At 40.1% G+C, this 26940-nt stretch overlaps 2 protein-coding genes, 1 long non-coding RNA gene and 1 pseudogene across 5 annotated transcripts; 3 read left to right on the top strand and 1 right to left on the bottom strand.

Annotated features, from left to right (window-relative positions):
- Positions 1-1226: 1226 nt before the first annotated feature.
- LOC107385521 (sodium- and chloride-dependent GABA transporter 2) lies at positions 1227-18122 on the bottom strand. The gene is made up of 16 exons (XM_015959455.3): positions 18034-18122; positions 17616-17800; positions 17399-17533; positions 17000-17140; positions 16753-16870; positions 14373-14420; positions 12129-12258; positions 11292-11426; positions 5686-5789; positions 5475-5599; positions 4992-5104; positions 4774-4911; positions 4568-4670; positions 2435-2535; positions 1668-1814; positions 1227-1543 (listed from the first exon to the last, which is right to left on the bottom strand). The coding sequence occupies exons 2-16, from the start codon at positions 17791-17793 to the stop codon at positions 1376-1378; spliced, it is 1884 nt and encodes a 627-aa protein (XP_015814941.3). The 5' UTR covers positions 17794-17800; positions 18034-18122; the 3' UTR covers positions 1227-1375.
- LOC139071553 (uncharacterized) lies at positions 7599-9054 on the top strand. 2 transcript variants are annotated; one of them, XR_011521404.1, is made up of 2 exons: positions 7599-7883; positions 8549-9054. It is a non-coding gene; the product is annotated as an uncharacterized lncRNA (long non-coding RNA). The 2 variants fall into 2 exon arrangements; XR_011521403.1 differs by lacking the exon at positions 7599-7883 and adding an exon at positions 7892-8368.
- A 495-nt stretch (positions 18123-18617) lies between the features above and the next one.
- LOC107385532 (protein mono-ADP-ribosyltransferase PARP11) lies at positions 18618-22536 on the top strand. Of its 2 annotated transcripts, XM_070548769.1 has the most exons (9): positions 18618-18798; positions 18889-19013; positions 19379-19499; positions 19701-19776; positions 19947-20019; positions 21234-21361; positions 21700-21851; positions 21942-22274; positions 22361-22536. In XM_070548769.1, the coding sequence occupies exons 1-8, from the start codon at positions 18756-18758 to the stop codon at positions 22256-22258; spliced, it is 1035 nt and encodes a 344-aa protein (XP_070404870.1). In that variant the 5' UTR covers positions 18618-18755; the 3' UTR covers positions 22259-22274; positions 22361-22536. The 2 variants fall into 2 exon arrangements, with proteins under 2 accessions (XP_070404870.1, XP_054595704.1); XM_054739729.2 differs by having other exon boundaries at positions 21700-22274.
- A 1684-nt stretch (positions 22537-24220) lies between these two features.
- Positions 24221-25982, top strand: LOC129160742 (protein mono-ADP-ribosyltransferase PARP11-like; annotated as a pseudogene).
- Positions 25983-26940: the final 958 nt, after the last annotated feature.

Below are 26940 nucleotides of genomic sequence, written 5' to 3'. Positions count from 1 at the left end.
TTTTTTTTTTTTTTTGCAGAGCAAAGCTGCCCTCCTGGTGGGAGGGTAGCTCTGAAGTGCCTTTTTTTCCCTCCACCTGAACCAATCCTCATGTAACCCTCTTATCTCTATTAAGGTAGCGCGACTCAGGGTTGCGAATGACCACAGTCACCAATTCTTGTCATGTGTCTTGCCCATGGATGTGTGATCTCTGAATTGTGTGTACTGAAACTCTAATTTCCCTCTGGTATTAATAAAGTATCTTTGATTTGATTGATTGATTGATTGATTGATTGATTGATTGATTGATTGATTTTGTTTACAGAAAGTACAAACTCAAATAATGCTCAAAAAAGTTAGAGCTAAGTGTTTTCATCAAATAATGAAATGAATCATCTTTTAACCAAATGTGACCATCATTATTGTAATGGGCCTGTATTTGTATAGCGCCTTCTTAAGGTTCTACAACCCCCCAAGGCGTTTTACAACACAATCAGTCATTCACACATTCACACGCTGGGGATGATGATCTACAGTGTAGCCACAGCTGCCCTGGGGCGCACTGACAGAGGCGAGGCCTGCCGACCACCACCAGCAAGCAAGCTGGGTTAACTGCCTTGCTCAAGGACACCACAGCAGCATTCTCTGGCAGGAGCCAGGATTGAACCTACAACCTAGGGTTGGGCGATATGGCCTAAAATCAATATCACGATATATTGAGGATTTCACCTCGATAACTATAAATGGACGATAACTACAGGTATGCACAGAAACAAAGGTTGTCCACTAGATGGCGCTGTCGCGTGTATTACATTGAGTCACATTTTTATGTGACCACGTGGTACAGCTTCTTAAAGGGACATGAATGTTGCCAACCTACACACATCTTTTCATTTTTTTATTATCAAATTTATTGGCATGGGAAAAATTATCACGACAAGAGTCACAAATTTCGATAACAATAAATTGTCGATATATCGCTCAGCCCTACTACAACCTTCCGATTACAGGACAACCCGCTCTGCCTCCTGAGCTACTGCAGCATATAACGCAACAACAAATGATTTTTGATTGATATCACTAAAAATAACAGCATGTGTCTGGGAGCACATTGCATTTTCATCTTCATAGTGAGGGAGCATATTTCTCTGTTTTAGTCTCACTGCAATGTTTTCATAAGAAATGTTTCCAGAGTCACATTCTGGTCATTTCATTGTAGGTATTTTGTGTGATTCACAAAGACAACATCATCCTCTTAGTTTTGAGGAGCTTCTGTTGAACACAAACGTTCCATAATTGCGTAATCAAAAGCCAAACTAATCTCCCTGAAGACTTATAAACATGTAAACATGTGACTAACAAAGAATTTGTTTTACAAAATTGAGATTAAATGTCATTAAACACTGTTGTGATCCTCCATCATCATCTTCTCGTTCCTTTCGTCCACTCTCCTCTCCGGCTGGTCCCGTGCTTTAAAGATGACGTGGTCACACAGAGTGAGCACCGGCTTGTCGGGGCGAATCTGTCGCAGGTCTCTGGATGATGTAATCAAGTTTCTGGGATTCTTGTGTTGCATAAAGAACAAGATTAGATGTGTTGGAATAGAAATCACTGTGTGATCGCTATGAATTAGCTTGATCTTTCCTGTTCAGCAAGAACCAGTTTGAAATAAAATGCTGATTACTTACTCTGTACAGTGAGATCAAGATGAAGGCTGGGATGCATATTATTGGTGCAGAGATGAGCAGAACAGCTACAGCGGGGGCCCAGGACCCAGGGACATCATCCGTCACTCTTATAGGGTTTTCTTGCACCAGATTATAAAGCATAGTCAGCTGGAAAATAAACAAGTTAAGCTAGTGATAGAAATGATCACACTTGGATGGAATTTTTTAAACAAAAATTATCTTAAAAAAACTGCTATGAAGAATAATTTGAATAACCAGTTTAAATTATTTCTGTTGGTAGTTTCTAACTGTGCCTGACGGCCAGTGAACAGGAGGCTTGTAAAACATTTGCACTGAGAAACAGAAACGTGTTTGCTCAAATGGGATCACTGGCTTGGTGAAATGAAACACTTCGTAATGGATGAAAGAGCAAAAGCAGCTGATGGTGACTATTTAGAAATAAAAGAGGGTGGAGAATGTGTTTGAGGGGAAGAAAAGAGGCAGAAAGAAAGTATGTTAACACTTTCTATGACGGGTCCCTTTATTATTATAACATAGTGCATTATTAAGCATTAATAAATCCCTTATTTTAATGTTCCTGACGTTGTTAACTATCAAGTGTCCTTCAGGTTAGGACAATGGGTTGGGGGGGGTCTGCATAGCAGTTGTCAATACTTTATTTAATAGTTTATTAATGCTTAATAATGCGCAAAGTAATGTTAATAAAGAGGCCCTTATTGTAAAGTGTTACTCGAGTATCAGATAACAGACAAGCGGGCAAAACACACCACACAAATGATCGGGGTGACAAACATCCAGCAGTACTTCAGCACAGGTGATGGTCTGTATCCAATCATGTCCTCGATGTTGTCATAGAAACGATCTGCACCTGGAAGGTGGAAAGTCAAAAACTGGAAATGAGTGTGTGTGTGTGTGTGTGTGTGTGTGTGTGTGTGTGTGTGTGTGTGTGTGTGTGTGTGTGTGTGTGTGTGTGTGTGTGTGTGTGTGTGTGTGTGTGTGTACATTTAGAAAAATACATAAAGTAGTTTACTTATAATTGTTCTATAAGTTTTTCTGTTGATGATGATTAATAATAATAATAATACTAATAGCAATAATAATAGATAGATAGATAGATAGATAGATAGATAGATAGATAGATAGATAGATAGATAGATAGATAGATAGATAGATAGATAGATAGATAGATAGATAGATAGATAGATAGATAGATAGATAGATAGATAGATAGATAGATAGATAGATAGATAGATAGATAGATAGATAGATAGAAAGATAATATAAAATGTCAGTTTGAAGAAAAAAAAATCCTTTTTGATTTATTTGTTGTTTTGGTTTAATGTTTTTTTCTCCTGATAATCATCATCAGTGGTTCTTCCACCTTTCAGTTTATTAGAAAATAGTAAACTATCATAACCTTTTGTGTATTTTTTTTCCATTTAGGTCCTGTAACCTGATTACTTTTTACAGCAACACAAAATTTTGTGCTGCAGCAGCAAAAACAAGTTATTTATCATTTGTGGAGAAAAGACTGCAAATCCAAATAGTTTTTTTTAGGAAGAAAACCACCTATGAGACAATAATCCTGTGAAAACAAGCTGTGAAAGAAGTCCAGTCAGTCAAGTGAGTTAGAGATATGAGCGAGACTCACAGGAAGGCCAGAGGAAATTCATATAACAGCAGATGTTGTTTATTAGACGAGGCGGTAATCAACACTCAGACTTTACATCTTTATAAATGACCGTCCTTATTTAAACTAAAAAGAGAAAGTGTTTCATCTCTTGTCATGAAAAGTAGAAGAGACAAAACCGATTGAGGGGAAGGAAGCTCTGCTGATATGAAGCGTTGTTTGAAATGTTACTAAACTCTGAGATATTTATGCATTGCTTCATAGTCATCAGGAAAATGACCTTAATTCATGCAAAAGCTAAGAACTCTCCACCCTTAAACCAGTACCTGAAGTGATCAGAGCTCACAGACCCGTTCACTCTGACATTTATGGGAAGTTAGAAGTGACTGTTTCACTATTAAAGTGGTTGTTTTGTTGTCGTGTGTCTGAGAGAAGACAATGCAGCAAAAACACCAGAAAGGTCAAAGCTATCTGATGTTTCTGATTCCGTTCCAGGTCTGGCATGGTGTGATGATTCCCGGTTGTTACCACCAGGAAGAGCAGTCACCTCTTTGATCCTCCTTCATTAGGTGAGAGATCAAATCCAGACAAAGGCAGCTGTGTTTGTTATCCTCGAGAAGGATTTAAAAGAACATCGAGGATTTTTAATGTTTGGAGTGGGGCGACGGTGGCACAGGAGTTAAGTGCTCGCCCCAAAATCTGAAGGTTGCAGGTTCGAGCCCCGCACAGTCTGTCGCTGTCGTTGTGTCCTTGGGCAAGACACTTAACCCACGTTGCCTGCTGGTGGTGGTCGGAGGGACCAGTGGTGCCTGTGCTCGGCAGCCCCGCCTCTGTCAGTGCGCCCCAGGGCAGCTGTGGCTACATTGTAGCTCATCACCACCAGTGTGTGAATGTGTGTGTGAATGGGTGAATGACTGGTTGTGTTGTAAAGCGCCTTGGGGGGTTCCAGGACTCTAGAAGGCGCTATATCAAATACAGGCCATTTACCATTTAACCAACAAAAAACTGATTCTGTCTGAATTAAATCAATGCTGGATGGCAATAATATAAAACAGTCAAAACCAGAAATGTTTTAATATTTTAATGAAAAGTAAATAAATATAGTTCAAAGTAGTCCATAAAAAATAAGAATACAAGTAAGATGAAATATAATGTTGTTATATTTGATTTCATCTATACTTAACATCAAATCTTTGCATGGTAGTTTGTTTTTCATGTTGAAAAAACCTCCACATGTACACACAGAGCATAAAAACAGGAAGTGACCTACCATATATCCAGGAAACCACTATGGTCTCTACACAAGCGATCAGGAGGAGGCTGTTTCCACTGGGACCAAAGGTGTCAACCAGCCCGAAAATGGTTATCCCTCCCTGAAAGATGGAGAACAGACATAAAAGGTGCAGACAACATGGTCTAGTCATCTCAGAAAGACTTCCATCAAGATTTGATTTTTAACATTAACACCCAGCTTACTTCAGTAACAAAAGGCAGACCCAACAGGAAGCAAACAACAGCAATGACCAGAACCAGGATCTCCCTGACACCAGGTCTCCTCAGGCGATGAGGGAACAGATCTGTGAGGGCTGTGGCCAGGCTCTCCACGCACACAAACTGTGACAATTGTGTTGATTGTTGTATTCAGAAGATACCAACAAAAGGCTGTGCAGTATGCAGGATAGTCAGCGTAATACCTGACTGTCGAGGCCCAAGAAGAGGATCATCAGGAAGAAGAGCACCGCCCAGAAGGATGAGCCGGGAAGTAAGGACAGAGCTCTGGGGTAGGCTATAAAGGCCAGACCAGGACCTGCAGGAGTTGTGTGAGTGCATCGTTATGAGCAGCCCTGCACACTAGAAAATAACATTATTTATAGCAGTGGCTGCATGGCTGGTTTCTTGTTTAAAAAATGGGAACAAATCTTTAAAACACATTCAAAACAACGAGAGAGAATTATTAAAAAATAAAAATAAAAGGTAGCAGATGAAAAGTACTCATTTTTAATGTGAGCATCAAATGCCATCTAGTGGACACTGTTGGTTAGGATTTCCATCATGCTCACATCAGGAAGACAAAAGACAATCTGGTTTCAGATGTGTTGTCAAAATTTTCAGCAAAATGAACCAAAATGAAGAAAATATCAACATCAGACTGTGTATTAGCTGTGTCATCAACTCACCGCTGGCAGTGACTTCACTGATGGGAATGTTGAGGTCATGAGCCATGAATCCAATCACTGAAAAGACGGCGAAGCCAGCGAAGATGCTGGTGGCACTGTTCAGACAACACAGGGCCAAGCAATCCCTGAAACGGGAAAAGGAAGTTAGGCCGGGTACTGCTGGGGCTCACAGCTCTAAGTCGGATCACGTTTAGGGCGTGAGGACGCTGACTTGTAACAGTTGTTGTTGTATTTGTTGTAGCTTCCCAGAGCCGTGAGGACTCCCTGACACACGGCGTAGGAAAAGAACACCTGAGTCCCTGCATCGCGCCACACCTGCAGAGGACGAGAGCAACTTCTGAAACAGCCATTTTTGTGTGTCACAGAGCAAATTACAAAAGGATGTTTGCTTCTTTTGCCCGTCTAACATCATATCTCAAAACTGTAAACAGGAGTGTTTATTTTTGTGTAATATTTATTTATGGGACTGTCTTTCTTTAGCCCTCTAAAGCATCTGTTTAACACAAAAAAAGCACCAAAGCCCAGTCCTGCACATTTAACTCCACTCTTAGCAAAAATCCAAAGGCCCTTTCTCTGGCGCCTGTAGAAGGCTCGGTATTCCCCTGCCTTGGGTCAAGGAGGAAAATCTAAATCTGTGTCAAAATATCTTCAGATCTTCTGCCGGACAAAGTACAAACTGTTCCGCTTCTATTAGGAAACACTGCCTCGTATACAGATGTGGCAGCAGATGTCACAAACAGACACCAGATGGAAGCCAGAACTCAGTCATGACTTTCTGCTCAAACCAATCAGAAACACGTTTGCAGGCAAAGGCATGACTCAGGGACGAGCGCTAGTTCTGAGAGTGTCTGGTGTTGCACAAGTGTCCTCTCTTACACGTCCATTTTCACACATCTTTTTTTAAGTTTTCAAGCAATCACCAGATGTGGATTAGATTGGTACAAGAGTCCGATTTGACATATTTACAGTGATGGATGGGTTTTATATGAAAAGTGGTCAGATGTTTAAGGTGAGAAGCATGTTCAAACCTAATGAAGCCACACGTGAAGCAGCACTTCATATTCCATATGAAGACGATCTGAAATATTTTCAGATTTTCTCTAAAGATGTAAAGGTTTCCAGCTGTTGATGTTTTATCTCCACAAATAAGACAAGCCTGGAGGAGCTTTGATGTGTGGTGAAGCTGCTAATGCTAACGGTAATCCAAGATGTCCCGCTGCCGAATGCAGGACAGTAAAACAACAATAACCGTCCCTTTTGTGAGTCAACTTCGGTGAGTGCGTGAATGTTAGTTCACACTGTGACATAGATCTGTCAGGCTTTTCAAATCCTAGAGTTTCATTGTCTATTTTTCAGAAGCTAATGCAGGAGATAGGTGTAGGAGACTATTTTCATGTTCAGCCTGCATGAAAAACTCAGAGGGACCCATTATAATCAGAAATAATCATTAAAAATGTTTTCTCAGTCAACCACATAAAGGAAATCTAATTCAGACAAATGTATTGATATTTAACATCCTCTCAGAGGATGAGGAGTCATCACTGAGGATTTGAAATTGTACGGTAAAAAAAAGTGCTCAAGGATCAGAGTTCATGCAATCTAAAGGAGCAAGCAGTTCCTTAGACTCGTCCAGGGTTTGGAGCAGCTCAGCCTTCCACGTGAGGGAAGGAGCGTGTGAAGCTCACCGTCTGGGTGGTTGAGGTCTGCCAGTGTGTTGTCTTTGCTGTGGTTTTGCATCAACATGGTGTAAATGTTCTCAAGAGATCGGAAAGCTGCAGCTTTTTTTGTTTTGTTTTGTTCTTTTGAGTAGGCGCTTACTGCAGCTTCTTGGTGTCAGAGCAGTTCCCAGACCAGATTATTACCATCTGGATGCTCTCCACTACCTGTCAGTCTCCTCATAAATTAGTGTTTGGTGATTCTTTTAAACGATGTTGGCTGTGTTTAGAGGTCCATGTTTGGTTGGTAGTAGACACGTGTAGGCTGTTTTCACCAGGAGTGTACGGTATCCTTCTGAACTCTACCACCATCCCCTTTGTTTTCTCCACACTGATGCTATGGTTGTTTGTTTTACACCAATGCACCTCTCTCTTATAGACTCATCATTGTTGGAGATGAAACCAATGGCGGTTTTAAACGGGGGCCCACAGGGGCCTGGGCCCCTGTAGAACCGGCCCTGGCCCCTGTTATGGCCCCTGTGCTGAAGAGATCGGATTTTTTTTTTTCGCGCGCTGCCTCGGAGACGGGAACTAATGCGCTGCAGCGTTTCACACGGAGCCTTTAGAGCGCAGCACACTCTGTGGACAGAACTGTTTACCCGGTGGATTTTTGAATAAAAGATTAAAAATAGTTTAAATGGGACCCGAAGAAGTTCTTGAGGACGCCAAACGGAAAAGACGCTAAGAGAAGAAGGTAAGCAATACAGTTTATTTTCCTGACATCAGTGTTTTGATCGTGGTCGCGCGTTTCTGTCATTTACTTTTAAGTTCCTAACTGAGTCTATCCACAGTTAATACTGATTTGTTGTTCCTTTGTAACATTAACTGTAAAATAAAAATGAAGTTGCTGCATTTTAAGCCTTAGACACGTTGAGATTAGGTCACAGTATTCACTTATCTATGACTTTCTCGCAGCACTGACTGGAAGCATCAGCGGGACGTTTTGTCCTTTTTTTACCGCTGTTAATAAAGAACAGCATAGACAGAGAGAGGATGAAAGTCACGAGGGAGCTGAGAAGCAGGATGAAAGAGAGAAGGAGGAGTTGGTTGGAAAGGAAACAGAGAGGTCAGAGGCTGTCCAACCTGAGAGTGAGGAGGAAGATGTAGGCTGTGAGGGAGAGAGTGAGGAGCAAAAAGAGGGACATCTTCTGTCATGTGCACCGTGTACACTACCGTCAGGTTTGTGGGTGTTCAACAACCCCTCTGTGATTGCAGCTCATATTGTGTGTAAAATGCATTTGAGGCATGCTGACTCTGGACCAACATTTCTGTTGTTTATATTTAATAAATATATAAAATAAGACTCTGAATTAACTAATTATGACTTTTATCCTCATGCTAACATTTATTTTCTTTCAGATATCAGCAAGTGCAAGGATGACCCACCTACTCAGCATCATTTGAGGACATTTCCAGTGACATTAATAGGAGACAGAAGACGCAGCTTTCAGCCAAGCTGGTATGAAAGTCATCCTTGGGTTGAATATTCTGTTACTATGGACTCTACTTATTGTCATGCATGCAGACATTTTAGCCCACCAAGTAGCGCAGGAAGTGTGTTTGACTCTCAGTGTGGATTTAGGAACTGGAAAAAAGCAACAGAGAGGAGGGGGTTTTCAGTACATGCAAAGTCTGAAAGGCATAAGGATTCAATGATAGCGTGGAGGGACTACCAGAGGGCTGTGAAAGCTAACACAACACTGGCTAATATACTCGACAAGGAACACAGTAAAAAGGTTAAAGAAAATCGTGAGTATATCAAAACAATTGGTGAAGTGATTATGCTTACGTGTGTGTGTGTGTGTGTGTGTGTGTGTGTGTGTGTGTGTGTGTGTGTGTGTGTGTGTGTGTGTGTGTGTGTGTGTGTGTGTGTGTGTGTGTGTGTGTGTGTGTGTGTGTGTGTGTGTGTGTGTGTGTGTGTTGACTACAAAAAGCAAATTGTATTGTGCAGATATTTAATTTGTTTGAATGTTTATTTTTCATATGTACATTTCATATAATCTTCAAATAAAGTCACAAACTATAATAATCAACTAGAATTTTTTTTTATAATTTATTTAAGTCTCGTGTTGTGGTGAAGCATTCAGAATTGTTATCTGAGTACCATAAAAACATGCCAGTTTTACTTTCACAAGTAAACCATTACTGCATTCACTGTAATAGTTTACTTGTTCATTGTCTTTAATTATGATTTTTTTTTCTTGCGCCCCCATGAAAAAATACTGGCCCCACTGTGGCCCCCCTGGAAAATTTGGTCTAGAACCGCCCCTGGATCAAACCAACAAAAGCAGCAGCAAACTTCACAGCACATCTACCAGCATAAGGACGGAATAAAAGACAAATGACCTGCACTTGTACAGGACCTTTCAGTGTCAGAGGACTCTACAGTGTATCATTCATCCATTCGCACACACGTTCACACACTGATAGTGATGAGCAGCAGCACAGCCAGAGCTGCCCTGGGTGCACTGACAGAGGTGAGGCTGCTGAGCACGGGCACCACAAGTCCCTCCAACCACCACCAGCAGGCAAAGTTAAGGGTCTTGCCCAGGGACACAACGGCAGGGTTCTCTGTCGGGGGCTGGGATCAATCCCACAACCCCTCCGATTGCTGGACAACCCGCTCCACCTCCTGAGTGAGAGCTTCCCCAACTTAACTGTTTGAGTTTGGAGAGCTGGAAAACAAGCCCTACCCCCACCATGCCTTCTCATGTGAGACGCATGTGCAGACATGCATGTTGTTTGGGAAAGGCTCCATTTTGGGCTCGTACATCTATTCAATTCAAGTTCAATTCAATTCAAGTTTATTTATATAGCGCCAAATCACGACAAGAGTCGTCTCAAGGCACTTCACATAATAAACATTCCAATTCACTGTTCATTAAGCCAATCAGAAATAATGTTTCCTATATAAGGAACCCAGCAAATTGCATCAAGTCACTGACTAGTGTCAGTGGCTATACAGCAATCCTCATACTAAGCAAGCATGCAGCGACAGTGGAGAGGAAAACTCCCTTTTAACAGGAAGAAACCTCCAGAGAATCCTGGCTCAGTATAAGCAGCCATCCACCACGGCTCACTGGGGATCGAGAAGACAGAGCAGACACACACACACACACACACACACACACACACACACACACACACACACACACACACACACACACACACACACACACACACACACACAAAGAAAAGTAATGTGTCTATAGTTATATTGTGATGTCTTAGTAAATATTGTATTTGGTGAAAGATAAACTTTATTGTATTTATCTTAGTGGATCTATAATTAAACGGATAAACTAGTATTAGCACATCCAACGTCAAGGAAAGCAAAAAGTTATTATCAGGAGAGAGAGAATGTATTAGTGGTTAGCAGCAGTGTGCTAGTCGATGGCCCCCTCCATGAGGCCACCACAGCTCAGCCGAACGGGTACTGCTGGGGCTCACAGCTCTAAGTCGGATCACGTTTACGTTCTGACAGAGACCGTTTAAAAGAGCTAGGGTGGTTACTCATGACCTCACTGGTGATGGTTTTGTTCATTCTTCCAGATTCCTGTTCTTTAAACACGCTCAGACCCCCTTGTCCCTGATTGGGATTCATTTGGTGAGAAAAAATACAATCCCAATTTCTCCTTCAAATTCCCAGCCAATCCCAGATGTCCACATCATTTTTCTCCTCTAGCAGAACAGAGCTTTTACTGTCTGAGAACTGTATTGAGACTGTTTGCTGATGGCATCTAATTTGTCACAGGTTGACTCTGAGAGGAAAAGAGCAAAGCTGAGGAGGAAACGGGAGGCAAAGTGAGGGTAAAATGTCTCAGAATTTCCAACTGGCAGCAGTGTTTTAACTCCGCAAAGAAAGAGAAATATTCCTGCATGCAAGATTATTTACTGGGACTGGAAACAAGAGTCAGGAAGAAGATAAAAAAGGGGAGTTTGGAATAACAAGACACTGAACTGTCCCATTAAACCGAGAAGACCTTCACAAAGAGAGATGTTCAGAATGTGGGCTTTCTGGGTACCTTCCTAATGACCGCGCTGTGATTTTGTGTTTCACAAAACTAAACATTGTTATTTAAGTAATTAACTGAATTCTTACATCAGGATCGCTCAGCTTGCTGAAGTCAGGGCTGAGATAATACTTCAGGCCTTCGGCAGCTCCCGGGAGCGTCACTCCACGGATGAAGAGGATGAACAACATCAGGTACGGAAAAGTAGCTGTGAAGTACACAACCTGTACCAAACAACACACACAGTTGGGCAGTTAGGAACACACACACACACACAGTATGTTGTAAGTTTGCCACACACACACACACTTCTCTATAACTATGCTCTTTATCATTGCTAAGCTAAAGGAAAGGCTTGTGTGCTTTAAAAGAAATACCAAAAAGTTCAGAGCTGAACAAGATCAGCATCAGTTTTTATTTTCTGGAACTTTCAATGAAACTCTTTGACTTCCACAATAAACCCAATAAAATGCCCTTTTATACATTTCCCAGTGTGCAACAGAGACCCTGACTAAACCAGTGAAATCTTTTCAGAAGCAGACTTTTGTATTTATATTGTAATTATTTTAACATCATTCACCATGTTATTGTTCCTGCTTCGTCTTTTGTCTTGCACTCAAACCCAGAGTTGACTAATGAGTGATCGAACATTTAACACATTGGGTTTGTTTTTGGATTTGTGGTTTATCTTCAGTTTAGTTCTGTGCATTTAATGTAAAAACATCATCTCACAAAAATCAGAGGTTAACTTACAAGCTGCTGAACGCCTCGGTGTGAAAATGTGCTTGCTTTTAGTTTTTCTTCTTCCAAGTCAGCAGGTTTATTCATGTTTTTAATGGGATTGGTTGTAAATGTATTTTTGTAACAGTAATCAACCAAAGTAAAGCCAGTTTTGAAGGTGAATCTATAAACATCCTCTAACTTGCCTTTCCAGTGGTTTTGATTCCCTTCCAGATGCAGAAGTAGCAGATCACCCAGGCACACAGGAGACACAGAGAAAGGTCCCAGTGCACCTCACCCAAGATCACATCAGAAGACACCCTCAACACTCGATTTCTGTGTGAAACAGACGCACAAACATCTCAAATGCATGCTCAGACCTGCAGTTAGTCAAATAACTCTTCCACATAGTGTACAGACAAGTTTATCCTGTTTGGAGGAAATTTGCTTATTATTTATGATCCCTTCAGTAAAACATAAGAGCACATTTTGAAGCATCTCAGCATGAATGTAATTTAAAGAGCAAGTCACCCCCAAATCACATTTTTTTTTGCTGATAAACTATATAAACGAGTGTCTAATTATGCTAGAGACACGTGTAGTCAATAATTTGGCAGTTCAGTGCATCTTGGTTAAAATTCAAATATTCTGTCTAAAACTGTCAGTGTTGCGCTGTCGTCAGGGAAAAATTGTGCACTGTATTTGAATTTAAATCTGCCACCGCTATTGGCTAAGAGGTATGCTATGATGTCATCTGATACATTATGATGTCATAATGCCATTGTGAGCCTGTGTGTGTGTATTTGTTAGCTGCTCTCGGTCTGCCAAGCAGCAGCATTTGTTACATTTTTCAAACATGAAGTGGGAGTAAAGTAAGTTTCTTGTAGGGGGTGACTTGCTCTTTAAAGCATTTGTGTTGGAAGACTTTGGTTTGTTCTGTAAACCAGCAGAGAAAAAGCAACAAATCTTAGCAGCAGGATTTTAACTATGTGCTCTAATGCCAAGTCAGAAGATCATCATGTGAAGAGCAGCCGCTAGCCAACTAAAAGTTACAGTAAAAAATTAGGAATGCAAAAAATCTGAATCAAAGTTAAAGATGCTGATTAAAGAAGTAGAAGTAGCAACACGCTCCTTTTGCTTGTTGTGTTTGGATGACGTTCTGTCACCTTCTGTCAGCATCACTGTCTTAATTCAGCAGCACTGAGTTCATTTAGCCTGCTAATATCTGGAAAGCATTAGGAGCTGTTTCTAAGGAATGTTCTACACCCAGACCCTTTCATTAGGGAGGATGTCAAGACCTCAGGGCTTTTCTCATGCTTTAAAATGATTGAATCAATTCAAGACTTCTGGAGCAGAACACAAAGCACACAACAAAGGGTCCTCCATTTGGCTCAAAGAAAGAAAATAAATGAGATATTTTAAGTTTTTCTCATAACCCTTTAATACCAAATATGTCATATTTGATGCATCAAGTCCCTCAGAGCTCCGCCTCCTAACAGGATTAGTGCATTCTTCAAAAACCTGCTAAGTTTTCTCTCCTGTGCCCTCTGGAGGAAGAGCTAAGAACTGCAGATGAAAAACACCAGTTTTATTGATTTTTCTTAAACTGTTAAATAAGTCATGCAACACCTGTTGTTAAATTAACTTGAGCTAACAAATGTTTCAGTTATAATTTAATTTTTGTTATTTCCATTCGTGCACCAGGCACTTTTAATTAGTAGCTGATTAAAAATAACAATTTGAATAATATCAAAAATAATCTAGTAAAAATATTTGATCGAGATAGACTGTTAAAAATTACTAAATAAAAAAAGTCTATTGTTTTCCTTGGAAACTAGAGACAACGCTATCACAAACAATGGGGCGACAAACACAGAAAGACAGGACAGGGTTTTACACTCAGGGGCTGGGTGATTAGGAGGATTGGGCACAGGTGATATTAATAAACAAGAGGAGGAGCAAAACAGGGCAGGTGAGGAAAGCCCCAACTAAAAAGCTACTGAACTAAATAACGTAACACTGTAGAAATAAGACACTGGAGAACTAAAGATAATAAAACTAATGACCTAGGAGTAATAGAACCAAAAACACTGGAAGACAGGGGAAGATGATACCTAAAGGGAAAAACTAACTAGACAATCTACAATAACAGAAAACTAATGATCAGAAAAGTGACTAAGGGAAACATGAGGGAAACCTGGAGAGAACCTGGAGGGGGCTGGGGACCACAGGGAGGCACCTGAGGGGGGATGCAGACAAGGAGACACACGAGGAACACAAGGAGACACATAAGGGAGACGCAGAACGCAGACCATGACAAAATGGTATTTTAAAAGAAGATTTTCAAGGTTGTGTGTGTGTGTGTGTGTGTGTGTGTGTGTGTGTGTGTGTGTGTGTGTGTGTGTGTGTGTGTGTGTGTGTGTGTGTGTGTGTGTGTGTGTATCACTCACTCCCAGAACTCCTCTTCAGGTGAGCTGACTATCAGTACTGTTTCATTGCTGGAAATATAAAAATATAAAAGAGAGAGGGCACTTAGATATTAAACAGTCATTTTGAACTACACAGCAGAAGTAATGGGCATCTTTGAATGGTTTGGTATACTTTTACATTTTCGTTCAAATAATCAACCCATCAATGAAAATAATGTATATTCTTATGTATATAAATCTTTTTTTTTTGTTGCACTTTCAGATGATGATGTTTTGTTCTTTGGTCTTCAGCTCTAGTAACTATAACTGCAGCTGTTTTTACCCGTTATGTTTTTAAATTGTTTCAAATAGTTACATGGAGAAGGAAAGACGACAGATTTAGTTTCTATCTTTTTATCAGCAAGTTGTTTTGATGTGATGTGTAAGGATAATATGAGTTTAAAGTCCTATAAAGCACATGAGCAGTCTGCCAAGGCTGAGTGCATTATCTAATCATTTAAAAACTGATTTCTATCTGCTTCAGCTCTTCCGTTAAATGAAACTCTGAAGCCTTTGGCAAAGCTTTTATTTACATTCATTTATCATACGATTTTAGTTACTGAAGAAATTTATAAATAGATCATTTTGAAGCCTTGTCCCACAGTAGATGCCAAAAAAATCACAATCCTTGGGGTTTTAAAGTATCTCATAAATTAAATACAATCAATGTCTTTTAATCCTTCTGAACAAGTGAAGAACCTGGGTGTGACTTTCTACTCTGTGCTGGATTTTATCCCACACATAAAAACATTACTAAAATAGGTTTTAATCATTTAAAGAACATTGCCAGAGTCCGCCCCATTCTCCCTCGTGCCAATACTGAGACGCTGATGCATGCTTTTATCACCAGTAGAATAGACTACTGTCACGCCCTGCTTTCTGCTCTTCCCAAAAAGAGCATTTCAGGCTTACAACTTTTACAAAACTCAGCAGCACGTGTCCTGATGAAGACCAGAAGGCGGGTGCACATTACACCAGTTTTAGAATCGCTGCATTGGCTCCCTGTATGTTTCAGGATCGATTTTAGGGGTCTCTTAATGGTTTTTAAGTGTCTTAACGGTCTTGGGGCTTCTTATGTTTCGGAACTGCTTTTACCTTACGAACCCTCGCGACCTCTGCGCTCCTCTGGCAGCCGTCTCCTTGTGAGTCCAAAAAGCAGGACACATACCCGTGGCGAGGCTTCCTTCCAATTTTATGGCCCTCGTCTCTGGAACAGACTGCCAGAGGACCTCAGGGTCGTAGAGAACGCTCATGTTTTTAAGAGCAGGCTTAAGACTCACCTTTTTACCGTAGCTTTTAATTGATATCTGTTTTTAGCTGCGTTGCTTGTTTTATTTTTATTTTATTATTTATATTTTAGTTTTATTAGACATTTATGTGTTAGTGTTTTACTATCTTTTAATCACTTTTTTAGTTATTTTACTGTCCATATTAGCTCTTATTATTTTTTATGTTACTTATTTGTTCGTGCCAGTGTTTTCCTCTGTGGGGCCCTCTGCCTCAGGGGTGGTGGTCAACTGTGGCGGCCGGGGCGCACTTCGGGGAGTGCTTAAGGGGTGGTGGGAGTTTTCGCCCTACCTCCCTGGGAGCCCTGGGTTGGTGCCTTTGCTGCTGCCGTTGATCGACTACTACCAAGGCAGATGGCTCACCTGATGGCGTGTCTTTTGTTACCTAACCCATCTGAACTCGGCCTAGTGTTTACTTATGAATTATATATATATATTTTTATTTTTATTTTTTAAGTTTTGTGTGTGCATGTGTGTATTGGTTGTTTGTGTGTGTGTGTGTGTGTGTGGGGGGGGGGGGGGGCGTGTTCCTTAGGAAATGGGTTGTGGGATTTTGGGGGGGGTGCAACTGTCATAATTATTTTAATATTTCTGGGGTAATGATGGGATTATGGGTTATATGAGGTGATTTTATCCTGTAAAGAACTTTGAGCTGTATTTTTTGTATGAAAAGTGCTATACAAATAAAGTTATTGATTGATTGATTGATTGATTGATTGATTGATTGATTGAAAAATTTGGTGTCTGACCAAAACAATGTTCCTCAAATTAACCTAAATTCCACTTTATGTGGTGTTACCTTCACATTTGCTGGTAAACTGCACATTTAAATTATGCCCCAACAAGCTCTGCAGGCCCATTATGAATATGTTAAAGCCTCTTCCTTTCAAGGTTACAATAATTAGTTAACTTAACAGAACAGATGCTGGCACTCCCCACACAGAACACATAAAAGAACGGATGAGACTAATTCCACCCTTCTAAAAATCATGTTTACATTTCCCATCGGCAGAAAAAAGCATTCTTCACCTGTCACGGGGTTATTTAACACAAAGTTTCACCAGGATTCAACTTACAAGGAAGCATAAGTGATGATATCTTCCAGTGAGGTGGTGTTGTGTAGAAAGGACCAGTTGGTCCCGGGCCGAAACAACTCGGGGTTGGCAAAGAGGCTGACACGGCCAAAGCATGAATCTGGTGGGTTGAACAAAGGTGAAATGACAGCTGCACACTTTAAACAAGAAAAATAAAGGTTTCATGAGCACTTGCCCTGTCTTGTTAATAACATGCAGACATATTTATTTCTCACAAAGAGAGGCTTACCAGTGTTCCACAAGTTGTCACACGTGGACCAAGGCAGAGGGTTCTTGAAGGAGTTTATTAGATAGAAGATAGCCCAAGCCAAAACCACGATGTAATAAACGTTCAGGTAGACCACAATCACTTGGGACGCAATCCCCACCCCTGCAGGAGAAGTTTCACACAGCTTTACTCAGCAGCTGGATTGCCCGAGATTCACGTTTTCTAGCATTTGCAAGCATTTCCTATGTATATGAAGAAAATAAATCATGTTAAATGGCTATTTATGACATTTCCATTCCAGCTCAAGTGTGTATTTCATTGCATCATTCTCTATTGATAAAATCAAAACAAGCCTGACAGTGGGTGTACAAAGCAGCTATTGTGGAGGGTTTGCTTCTCTAGCTGAGCCTTGTTTTTTACCCTCAAACATGGGGCAAATCTTCCTCCAGGCAGTCACCCCACCCTCACTGGTGTATTGGCCCAGTGCGGTCTCAAGGAAAAACACAGGGATGCCACAGAAGAAGAGGAACACGCAGTAGGGGATAAGGAAGACCCCTAAATACGAAATAATTCATGAGAAAATCTAATAATTTTCAATTTTCATTGATTGAAATCTCCCACAGATGCAGCATCTTACCTCCTCCATTCTTGTAGCACAGATAGGGGAAACGCCAAACATTTCCAAGGCCAATAATTTCTCCTGCCATGGAGAGAATAAACTCCATGTTGTTGGCCCATTTTTCCCTTGGCTGAGCCCCCTCTTCTGGATCCTGTTTATCCTGGCCAGGCTCACCAACAGTGGTTTCCTCAGTCATAATCAGGCTAATAAAGACGCTCGAAATGTAACATCTGGTGCATTTTATAACACTTCATGATTCTCATATGCAGACATGGGTTAAAAGCTTTTACATTACAGGATGTTCATGCTCATCATCACTAAGCAATAAAACAAGCCTGACAGTTTTCAGGCTCCTCACATAAACTTTAAATAGACATATGTACATTTTGTGTGCAGAGTCTGCAAAAGTAAATCTTCCCACGAGTTTGTTACTTACCCGTGTGCTTTGTGTGATCCCGTCAATGCAATTCTTTAAATGCCTGGCAGAAGTTTCAAGAGAAGTCTTCACTCTAAAATAGGGGAGTGTCTTGCAGCACATACTGGGGCTGTCCCATGCTAAATAGAAAATGTCTAGTATAGTCAACTATCAACAACAAAAAAATAGCATAATCAAAAAAATGTAGTTAAAAAATGTGCTTCTCCAACATGTTTGTCCAATGTGTGAAATGTTGTGATTTTTTTACAAAGTTGCTTTTAATTTAAACTACTAATGAAGCTACTCAGCATGAAAAGTCTGTGAATTCTGAACAGTCAAGAATTTCTTGTACTTCTAAAACATATTTCTGAAGCGGATTATGTGCCTGTCAGGACAAAGCCCGGGTTCTTGTGCTCCACAAAACTAAGTAGGCGGTCCTTCTTTGAGTTACGCACTGTCGTTTGTCGAATGACGTAAGCACAAACCAGGAAACAAAAGTAAACAACGCATTGGGAAAGAAAAAAAATAATAGTTAGTGAGCCAGATTCAGTCTCTTTCTTTGATGTTGTCGGTGTTTTATGATCGGTTTTTAGGTCTGTTTATTTCAACAAAGAAGACCCGGTTAGAATCAGGCGTAAAGCCGGAAACACCCGCGGAGCTAAGAGGAAACGGCTGCAGCAACAGCTAATGAGAGCTAGCTGGATAAGAGATGATTCTTTTGTTTTCTTTATTCACAAGATGAAATGCACCCTAAACTATGTTGTAAACATGACTCGTCAACGTTAGGTTTGTCTGAAATCAGCATATAAGATCCCCTAATTGCGTCCCATGTTTGCCCTTCAGTGAGTTTGTTTGCTTTGTCTGTGTTTATATCAGTTTTGGCAATGTTAGCCATCAGGTCATCAGAGGAGGAGTCCACGGAGCTGGAGGAGATGGACATCTCTGAACCAAACTGGTGCTGGTTCTACTTGGCTGAGTGCGGGGTGTGGCATATGTTTGAGGTATTTTGCATCATACTACAACTCTAAATGGTGTTATTAGAAAATGTTTAAGTACACCGCCCAATTATTTTGCTTGAAAACTGTCAGGGTGTACCATATTAAATGCACCCAAAAGCCTAGAAGGCATTATTTTTTGCTTGAAATGAGCCAAACTTCCTTTTGATCTTTTTAAGTTGTATTGAGTAACTTTTCTTTAGACTTTATAAAAGTATTTTAAAGTTGTACGCTCAGACATTGTGTCCAATACAGATAAATTATGTTATTGTTTATTTGTTTACCCACTTCACTTCAATTCAAAGTATTTTTTTACAGTTTTGTCAATCAGAATTGTTCAGCTCCTCGCTTGTTTTCTTGATGTCCATCAGATTGATCCCAGTGCAGCCTGCTCAGTAACAAGCGCCCAGATTGAGCAGTGCTACAACAGGAACCAGCGTGGGGTCATGGAGTTCTACACAGCCAAGTACACCTACAGATTGGACTTCTCAGGTAAACTATAATGTTTGATAAACAACATTAGGTTTGTCCATTTCATTTTTAAACTGCAGTGTTAAGAAAGGTTAAGTAGAAATACTGAAGCATCTCAAAATCAACACAAAAACTCAGTTCTGATTGGATTTTTTTTTTTTACGTTTGCTCTGCGTTTTGTTTTTGAGCGCCTGTTCTAATGCTTGAAAACTTCCTCTCCAGTTATGCGACAGATAAATGTAACAACGGGCAAACAGCGACCAATCAAACGCTCCCTGCACTCTGCAACTGGTTTCAGGTGAGATTTTGCTGTTCAAATTGAAATAAGACATTAGGAATACTTTTGGTGCATCGGGAAACCTCTGCTCTGGACTTAATTGTCAGCACTGAAAGACATGTTGGCTTCTGTTTAAGAATCAGATACCTGTTTCTTCTGCGAGCTAGTACTCACCAACTTTGCTCTTCCAGGTTTATTTGTGATAATTTGGCCTTGCCTGTTCCCTGTCACTGGGAGAGAATCAATACAGATGAAACCTATCAGGTAAGTAATAATGTGAGAATGGAGGGCTTGAAACAAAACATGCTGTTAAGTTATTTGGCAAAGATACATAACAAATTTCATGCCAGAGAATAGCAAGGATGTGATGAAAATTAAGGCTTTCTTCTGTATTTTAGATTAACAAATATTCTACAAATTTTAAAGCATTATCAGTTCATGTTACTCCACAGCTCCCAGAAATCTCACTTTTAAATGTGGTCATCAATCGTCAATCAAAGCCAAAGGTAACCTAGATCTACTCATGAACAAAATGATTTTGTATCATCTTCAAAAAGAAAGAAAACAATATTTTATATAGTGCCTTTCAAGATAAAAGTCACGAGGTGCTTCACAAGAACTAAAATAAAAAAAAAATAAAAACAATTTAAAAAAATCATATGATAAATAAATAAGAAATAAGTGCCGGTGGCTCCTGGGAAACAGAATAAGGATAGAGTAGAGATGAAGGTCACCAAAGCCAGCCTGAACAAATGAGTTTTCAGCTGCTAACATTCAAACATCATAGGTTTAAAGACCCGTGCTATGCTATTTTACACCTTCCAGAGCAACAGCAGGCATAGTACTGTATGTGATCAAATATTTCAGATGACCCCCCCCCCCCCCCCCCCCCCCCAGTACACAGCAGCAAACCCAGAGACCGGAGACTGACGCTTGCTGCAGAATCACAGTAAGACAATCTGGCTCAGTTTTTGAAGTTCCTAAAGAATACATCCAACCCTTTCTGCTGATTTAACTCTTCAGGAAGACTGGACAGGGATCCTGTATCTCTCGCAGGCAAAAGTCCATGTTTGGGTTCTAGGCATTATTTAAAGTGCAGACTAAATAAGAAAGAAAATCACTTCTTCATAACTGTGGAACTTAAACTGACTAGCTACACGTAGAGACTGGGCGTTAGTGTTTACAGTCCAAGGGAGGAGCAATCCGGACTCGAGAGACTACCTGGATAGAGAGGAGCGAGTAGTGATAATTCAGCAGCAATCCCGTCTAGCTGAATTCAATAACTTAGCAAAGATTTGCAGGGCTTAAAGGTAGAAGCAGCTGAAGCCATGTGTAAAGCCAAAAACCACTTTGGGGGAGTTTTTGAGGAAATAACAATAAAACATCATCACAAGCTAAAAAAAAAGGATTTTGTAATGTGTAGAATTTTACTTTTGCATTTAGAAATCTTTTCCTTTCATGTGATTTTGTTTTTACAGCTCATCCAGCTCAGCAGAGACACTTATGAGTTTAAGGAGGTAGCCAGACTGTACGAGAGGACAATGGATCATCCATTAAAGTCCATCCAGAGGATTCAAAACTTGGATTTATGGGAGTTCTTCTGTCGGTAGGCAGCTTTGTTTTAGTTTAAATTGGTGTTGGCCCTGCAGCGTTGTCATCAGGGCCGTGTGTGAGTAAAAGGTTCCTCTGTGGCTGTAATTCCATTCCAGTCATTTTGTTATTTGGTTTCATACACCCGCTAAATTCACTTAGACTTGACTTTAGCCTGTGGACATTGGAGGCAATACATCTCCTGAGCATCAGTGTAGTGGGTCTTTCTTCTGTTAGACACTTATTTGATTTCAGTTGGTCTTTACTCATCAGAAGCAGTCATATGCTGGTATCTGGCAGCTTTTTGGGATCTGTAAATACAAAATGATACTCTGTGTTGTGCTCTCCCCTAAGGAAAAAAACACAGTTGCGAAAGGTCAAGCGAACACTGGATATTGAGGAGCGAATGCTGTTTCACGGTACAGGACACAGCAACATACAAGCTATATGCACCTTTAACTTTGACTGGAGGCTGACAGGAAGTCATGGCGATGTTTATGGCAAAGGTACACCCCTTTGTATCGTGGTGGGAAAAGGAAGCCATCGTTTCTTTATCTGTTCGACTTTTAACACAAGATTTAAATTTTCTGATACAGGAAGCTACTTTGCCCGAGATGCAAAATACTCCAGTAAGTTTTGCCACACTACAGGGAAACACAACACCACCCTCCAGAGACACGGACTGGCCCCGCCCATATTTGCTAACGAGCCGCACCATAAGACCATGTTCCTGGCCAGAGTGCTTGTCGGAGAGTACACTGTCGGACGTCCCATGTACTGCAGACCACCCTCAAAGGACGCCAGCTTCACCAACTTTTATGACAGCTGTGTGGACGATATGGCCAATCCAAAGATATATGTCATTTTTGACAGCAATCAGATCTACCCAGAGTATCTGATTGAGTTCTACTGATGCCTGACTGGACAGTGTATGCTTTTCGTAAATTTAAGTTGGATCCTGAATGAAATGAGAAAAGAGACGCCTAAGATTAATATGCTTTTATTTATTTCTTAGATCCGGTGGCTGACTGGAGAATAATTTGTCCTCAGTGCCTTCGGAGAAGCTTAAAAATCCTGACTACGATGGACACGTTACACTGCACAGACGCTAGAGGGCTGGACCTTTTGGTTAGAAAAGTCACTCTGGTAGTAAAAATACATCGAATACTGACTTATGTGCAGTATTTGGATATTTCTTTCTTGATTTTTCAGTCAGAACTTGCTTGTCCCTTAGGACTGAAACAGTTATTTCAGCTGAAAGTGGCACCTGCACCTTGTAGATTTAAAAACAGCATTTCATGTATCCACAGTGCCACCCATAAAGCCTTTTTATTCAACCAAAAACATGTTCTGGTCACTTTTTTCGTATCATATGCTGTCAGTGACAGAATCTGTTTTGCAGAAGGATGACAAAATAAAAGGAAAATCCAAGATGAGTGGACCAAAACTGTTCCAATGCACTAGTGTTTTCTTTAGTGCAGTGAAAATGCCCAAAACGGTCACCAAGCCTCTTCAGAGAGTAAAAGGTTTGGGTTTTTCTTTGTCGCCCATCTGTATATAAGCTTGAACTTTTCTTGATGTGTGTCATAAAACAACTTCTACCTCCATGTTTAACCACAAATCAGAGCACTTTTCACCCTTTCTGAGAAAGGATTTATAATCGTGTCATGTTGACATAAAAGTGTCATGTTTAGTTATTATTGTCTCAAGTTTCAGCTGACCTTTGATTTTTATCTTGTCAATAAGCAGTCACAGCTTTGTTAATCTCTACTGTAAACAATGGCATCATGTTAAAAAAAGAAAAGATGTGATTGTGATGTCGGCACCATCTGATAGCTTGCACTTTTTTCTCCAAAGAGAAAAAACGAGTTATTTTTGCGCCTGGTGTACATTTACTCCGTCAGTAAAAAAAGGCCAGCACATGTGTAGTACTGTAACAACAGTTACCACTAAATAAAACAGCTTTTCTGTGTGCTTTTGTTGGACTCACTGTTTGGCTGTTTTTTTTTTTCTGAATAAAGAATATTGTGATCACCAACTGGACTTAGTTGTGTTTTCTGTGAGAAAATCACCCTGTTTGATTATTAAATGAATTCTGTGAAGATTTATTTATAACAGCATTTACAGTCATTCGCTAAAGTCCACACCCTGATGTCCTCATTTTCCTGTTTGGGTCACAGATAAAGGCCAGCTTACCTCACTGGGTGTGGTCATGATGTAGGGAAACCAGCACAGGTTCTAGAGCTGAGAGAAGAACTTCTGACTCTTTTTTTTATTTTATTGTTGCCCTTTTGGTTTGGGGAGATAAAGGATTTAAACAATGTGGACCAATGATGAAACACCAATGGACTTCTCAAACATCTCATGGTATTACCTGGCAGATTGTGGGAGGCGGCACCGGTTTGAGGTAAACTGCTGTAAAATATTTAAGATATTTAGCTGATTGAAATGATCATCTGTAAGATGTAATGTATGTTTGACTGCGTAACTCATTCTCAGGATGACCCTGATAACCCCGTCAGGAGTGAGGACATAGAAAATCATTGCCAGATAGCTTTGGATACCTTACATGATTTTAAAGAGCAAAATAGATTTTTCTGGTATTTTTTTTACACTCATGTCTACTTATATGGTTTCTGTATTTTAAATAAAAATCTGAATTCATTAACCGTTTGTTTTTTCTGATATCTGACATCCCATATTTCTCTTTTCTTGTCTCTAAGTCAATACAAAGTGTTTGAATAAAATTCCCTGTGGTAAAAACAACCTCTTCTGATTCTAAGGTAAGATTAACCTCTGTACCTTAATAAGTGTGAGAATGTACCAACTATATTCCGCTACACAGTGATGTTGCAGACTGATCTAATCACAGGACGGCAAAGAAGAGTCAGCCATAGCCTCCGCATTGAAAAAAGGTCAAATAAAACATGCAACTCAGTAAAAGTGATGCCTGTCATGGATGCATGATGAATTAGACCTGTTGAGTTTGGTTTTTAACTAAATGAAAGTGAAACCAGTCAGCACAATGGCAGCCTGTTCCTGTTTTAGTTCCCCACCTGTCTTCTGGGATAGCTTTGATCCTGCACTTCCATACCAGGTGATAGTGAGGAAAATATTTAAAAAAGGATTTTTGCAATCAGCTTCATGTAAATTTACAAAACTAAAGATTTTTTTTTTTTTTTTTAGTTTTTTCAAACATGATAGTGGGATTCAAAGCTAGTGTATACTCTAGGGGAGATGTTTTGGCTGGATGCACATCACATTAAATGGATAATGGGAACGGATGCTTTAAATTCTAACAAATCTCAGATTCACAGAATGATCCAGCATGTTTTTATTTTTGATATTTCTAAAAAGGTTTGAGAAAATGGAACCACTATGTTAATATATTGTGCAGCGTGGAAGTTTTTACATCCAGTCTGAAAATATTTGCATTCGTTGTTCTGCATGTTTAATATTTTAAAGACAGTTCCACTGAGTCCCTTCACCCCAGAGTTTAAGACCGTAACAAATTATGTGATAACGGAGGGGCTTCTGAACCAATCCATTGTGTCAATAAGCCGGATCCAGAACATAGACCTCTGGGAAATGTTTTGCAGGTATGAAAGTTATTTTTTTTTTATCTTTGTCCATTTTATTGTTTCCCCTTAAATCCCTTTGTATTTTTGCGTTTGTGAGGAAAAAGAAACAGCTGATGAGGATCAAAGGTGTCCGTGACATTTCTAATGGGCCATTCCCATCTGTACCGGGTCGGCCCGGGCCGGGTAGCGTAGGTTGTTTACATATCTGGGTGGCCTGGTATTTTTCCGGGCCAACCAAGGCTGGGGCCGACTGGGGCTACCCGGCCCGGGCCGACCTGGTACAGATGGGAATGGCCCAAGAGAGACGGCTTTTCCATGGGACGGATGTGAGAAATATAGACAGCATCTGCAAATATAACTTTGATTTACGGTTAGCTGGAAAACACGGCAAAGCATACGTAAACGGTGAGTAAACCAGTGTGATTATAATGCTTGTGTAAATAATTACAAAGTAAAATTTCTGTTGGTATTCCAGCTGGTCTGATTTTCCTTATTTGTGTGTGCAGGAATATGTTTTTCCACTTATGCATCAATTGCACACACACACACACACACACACACACACACACACACACACACACACACACACACACACACACACACACACACAGTTTGGGCATTGCTGCATCTTGGACACATGGAGCCAACGCCAAAACAATAATTTTAGCTCGTGTGATAGTTGGGAAGCCTACTCTTGGACATTGTCATTTAGAAAGACCAGATGGTGGAGATCTTGAAAATTCTCACGACTGCTGTGTAGATAACATTACTCATCCAAACATATGTCATATTTGATCCAAATCAAATATATCCTGAATATCTAATTTGCTACAACTGAGCTAAAACGTGTGCAGGATACCTACCTCCATCTGTGTGGATTGTGTTTTTACAGCAGATATTTATGTAGATGTGGACAAAAACTAATGTTTTAGAAGAGCATGTTAACATGTAATAGAAGAAGAAGAAAAAAAGAAAATATCATTTATTTGGCGCCTCTCAAGATAAAAATCACGAGGCGCTTAAATCAATGCGTAATAAATCAATGAACAACTTTATGAAAACACACACAGGGTGAACCCTGTAAAGAAATGTTTCATGCAGTTTCAGGGAAGCTACTGTGGTGCTTATTCTACAAACACAACTATTTAAAATGATAACTTCATGGGAAGTTGGCTAATTGAGTTTACCTGTGATGTTGCCTCGGAGCTTTAGTTTTCTACAGAAAATAAATAATCAACCAAACACAAATATCTTCATTTTTTGAGTTGAGTGCAGTGAATCAAGATTATAGCTTCAAATTCTGTCAGAATATATTATTTTATAAAGGTTTTCCCTTTTATTTATAGTGATTAATCCAAATTCAAATGATTAAAATCCATAAATAAACTCAGACGAAGCCAATGATGAATGTGTGTTTTAGTTCAAATGATGTGTGAGAAAATTCATGCTGTGCCTGATAAAGCTGTCTGCATTTTTTTCCGGTGGTTTGAGTATTTTTTTTTTCTGGCAACACATCAGAGTGATTCTGGCAGCTGGAGCTTATCCCAGCTGAGAGGAGGATGTGTGCTGATGGTGCAGCTCCATGCAACATGCAGCTCTGTACATCTTTTGGGGCCCGCTGAACCAAAAAGCTGTTCAACATCAACTTCATTACTAAAAGAACATTTTTATTACAATAAATGTTGCGAATGGACACAAAGAGGCATCGATGTTACCACCAAGGTGCAGTTTTTATCATTTTGATAAACATCAAAAAGAAAACTGGGAGTGGTTTCCAGGTCGTTTAAAACACCAGTCTTCATGTAGACTTTAGAGTTTATCGGCAGACCTGAAGGAAGGAGTAGAATTATTGTTGGGTCAGCTGGAGGTCATGATGGGAAAGATGCTAGAGCTCCCAGCTGAGGGATTATTTACCAAAGCTACACACGAAACAAAAGGTTTCCCGTTAACAAGGATGTTGTGTGTTTACACAGTGCACAATGTTTTTTTTATCCGAACAGAACTAAAAGTTCAT

Source organism: Nothobranchius furzeri, chromosome 1, assembly GCF_043380555.1.
Source record: "Nothobranchius furzeri strain GRZ-AD chromosome 1, NfurGRZ-RIMD1, whole genome shotgun sequence".
NCBI lineage: Eukaryota > Metazoa > Chordata > Actinopteri > Cyprinodontiformes > Nothobranchiidae > Nothobranchius > Nothobranchius furzeri.
The sequence above is the reverse complement of the archived record's forward strand: the minus strand, read 5'-3'. Positions and strand labels throughout refer to the sequence as shown.

Coding starts and splice junctions, on each gene's coding strand:
- LOC107385521 (XM_015959455.3), bottom strand. CDS start 17,793: ATGACTGAGGAAACCACTGTTGGTGAGCCTGGCCAGGATAAACAGGAT. Junction 16,871..16,999: donor TGACAACTTGTGGAACACTG/GTAAGCCTCTCT, acceptor TCAACCCACCAG/ATTCATGCTTTGGCCGTGTC. Junction 5,600..5,685: donor TACAACAACAACTGTTACAA/GTCAGCGTCCTC, acceptor TTCCCGTTTCAG/GGATTGCTTGGCCCTGTGTT.
- LOC107385532 (XM_054739729.2), top strand. CDS start 18,756: ATGCACCCTAAACTATGTTGTAAACATGACTCGTCAACGTTAG. Junction 19,500..19,700: donor CTACAGATTGGACTTCTCAG/GTAAACTATAAT, acceptor CTTCCTCTCCAG/TTATGCGACAGATAAATGTA. Junction 21,362..21,699: donor TTATGGGAGTTCTTCTGTCG/GTAGGCAGCTTT, acceptor CTCTCCCCTAAG/GAAAAAAACACAGTTGCGAA.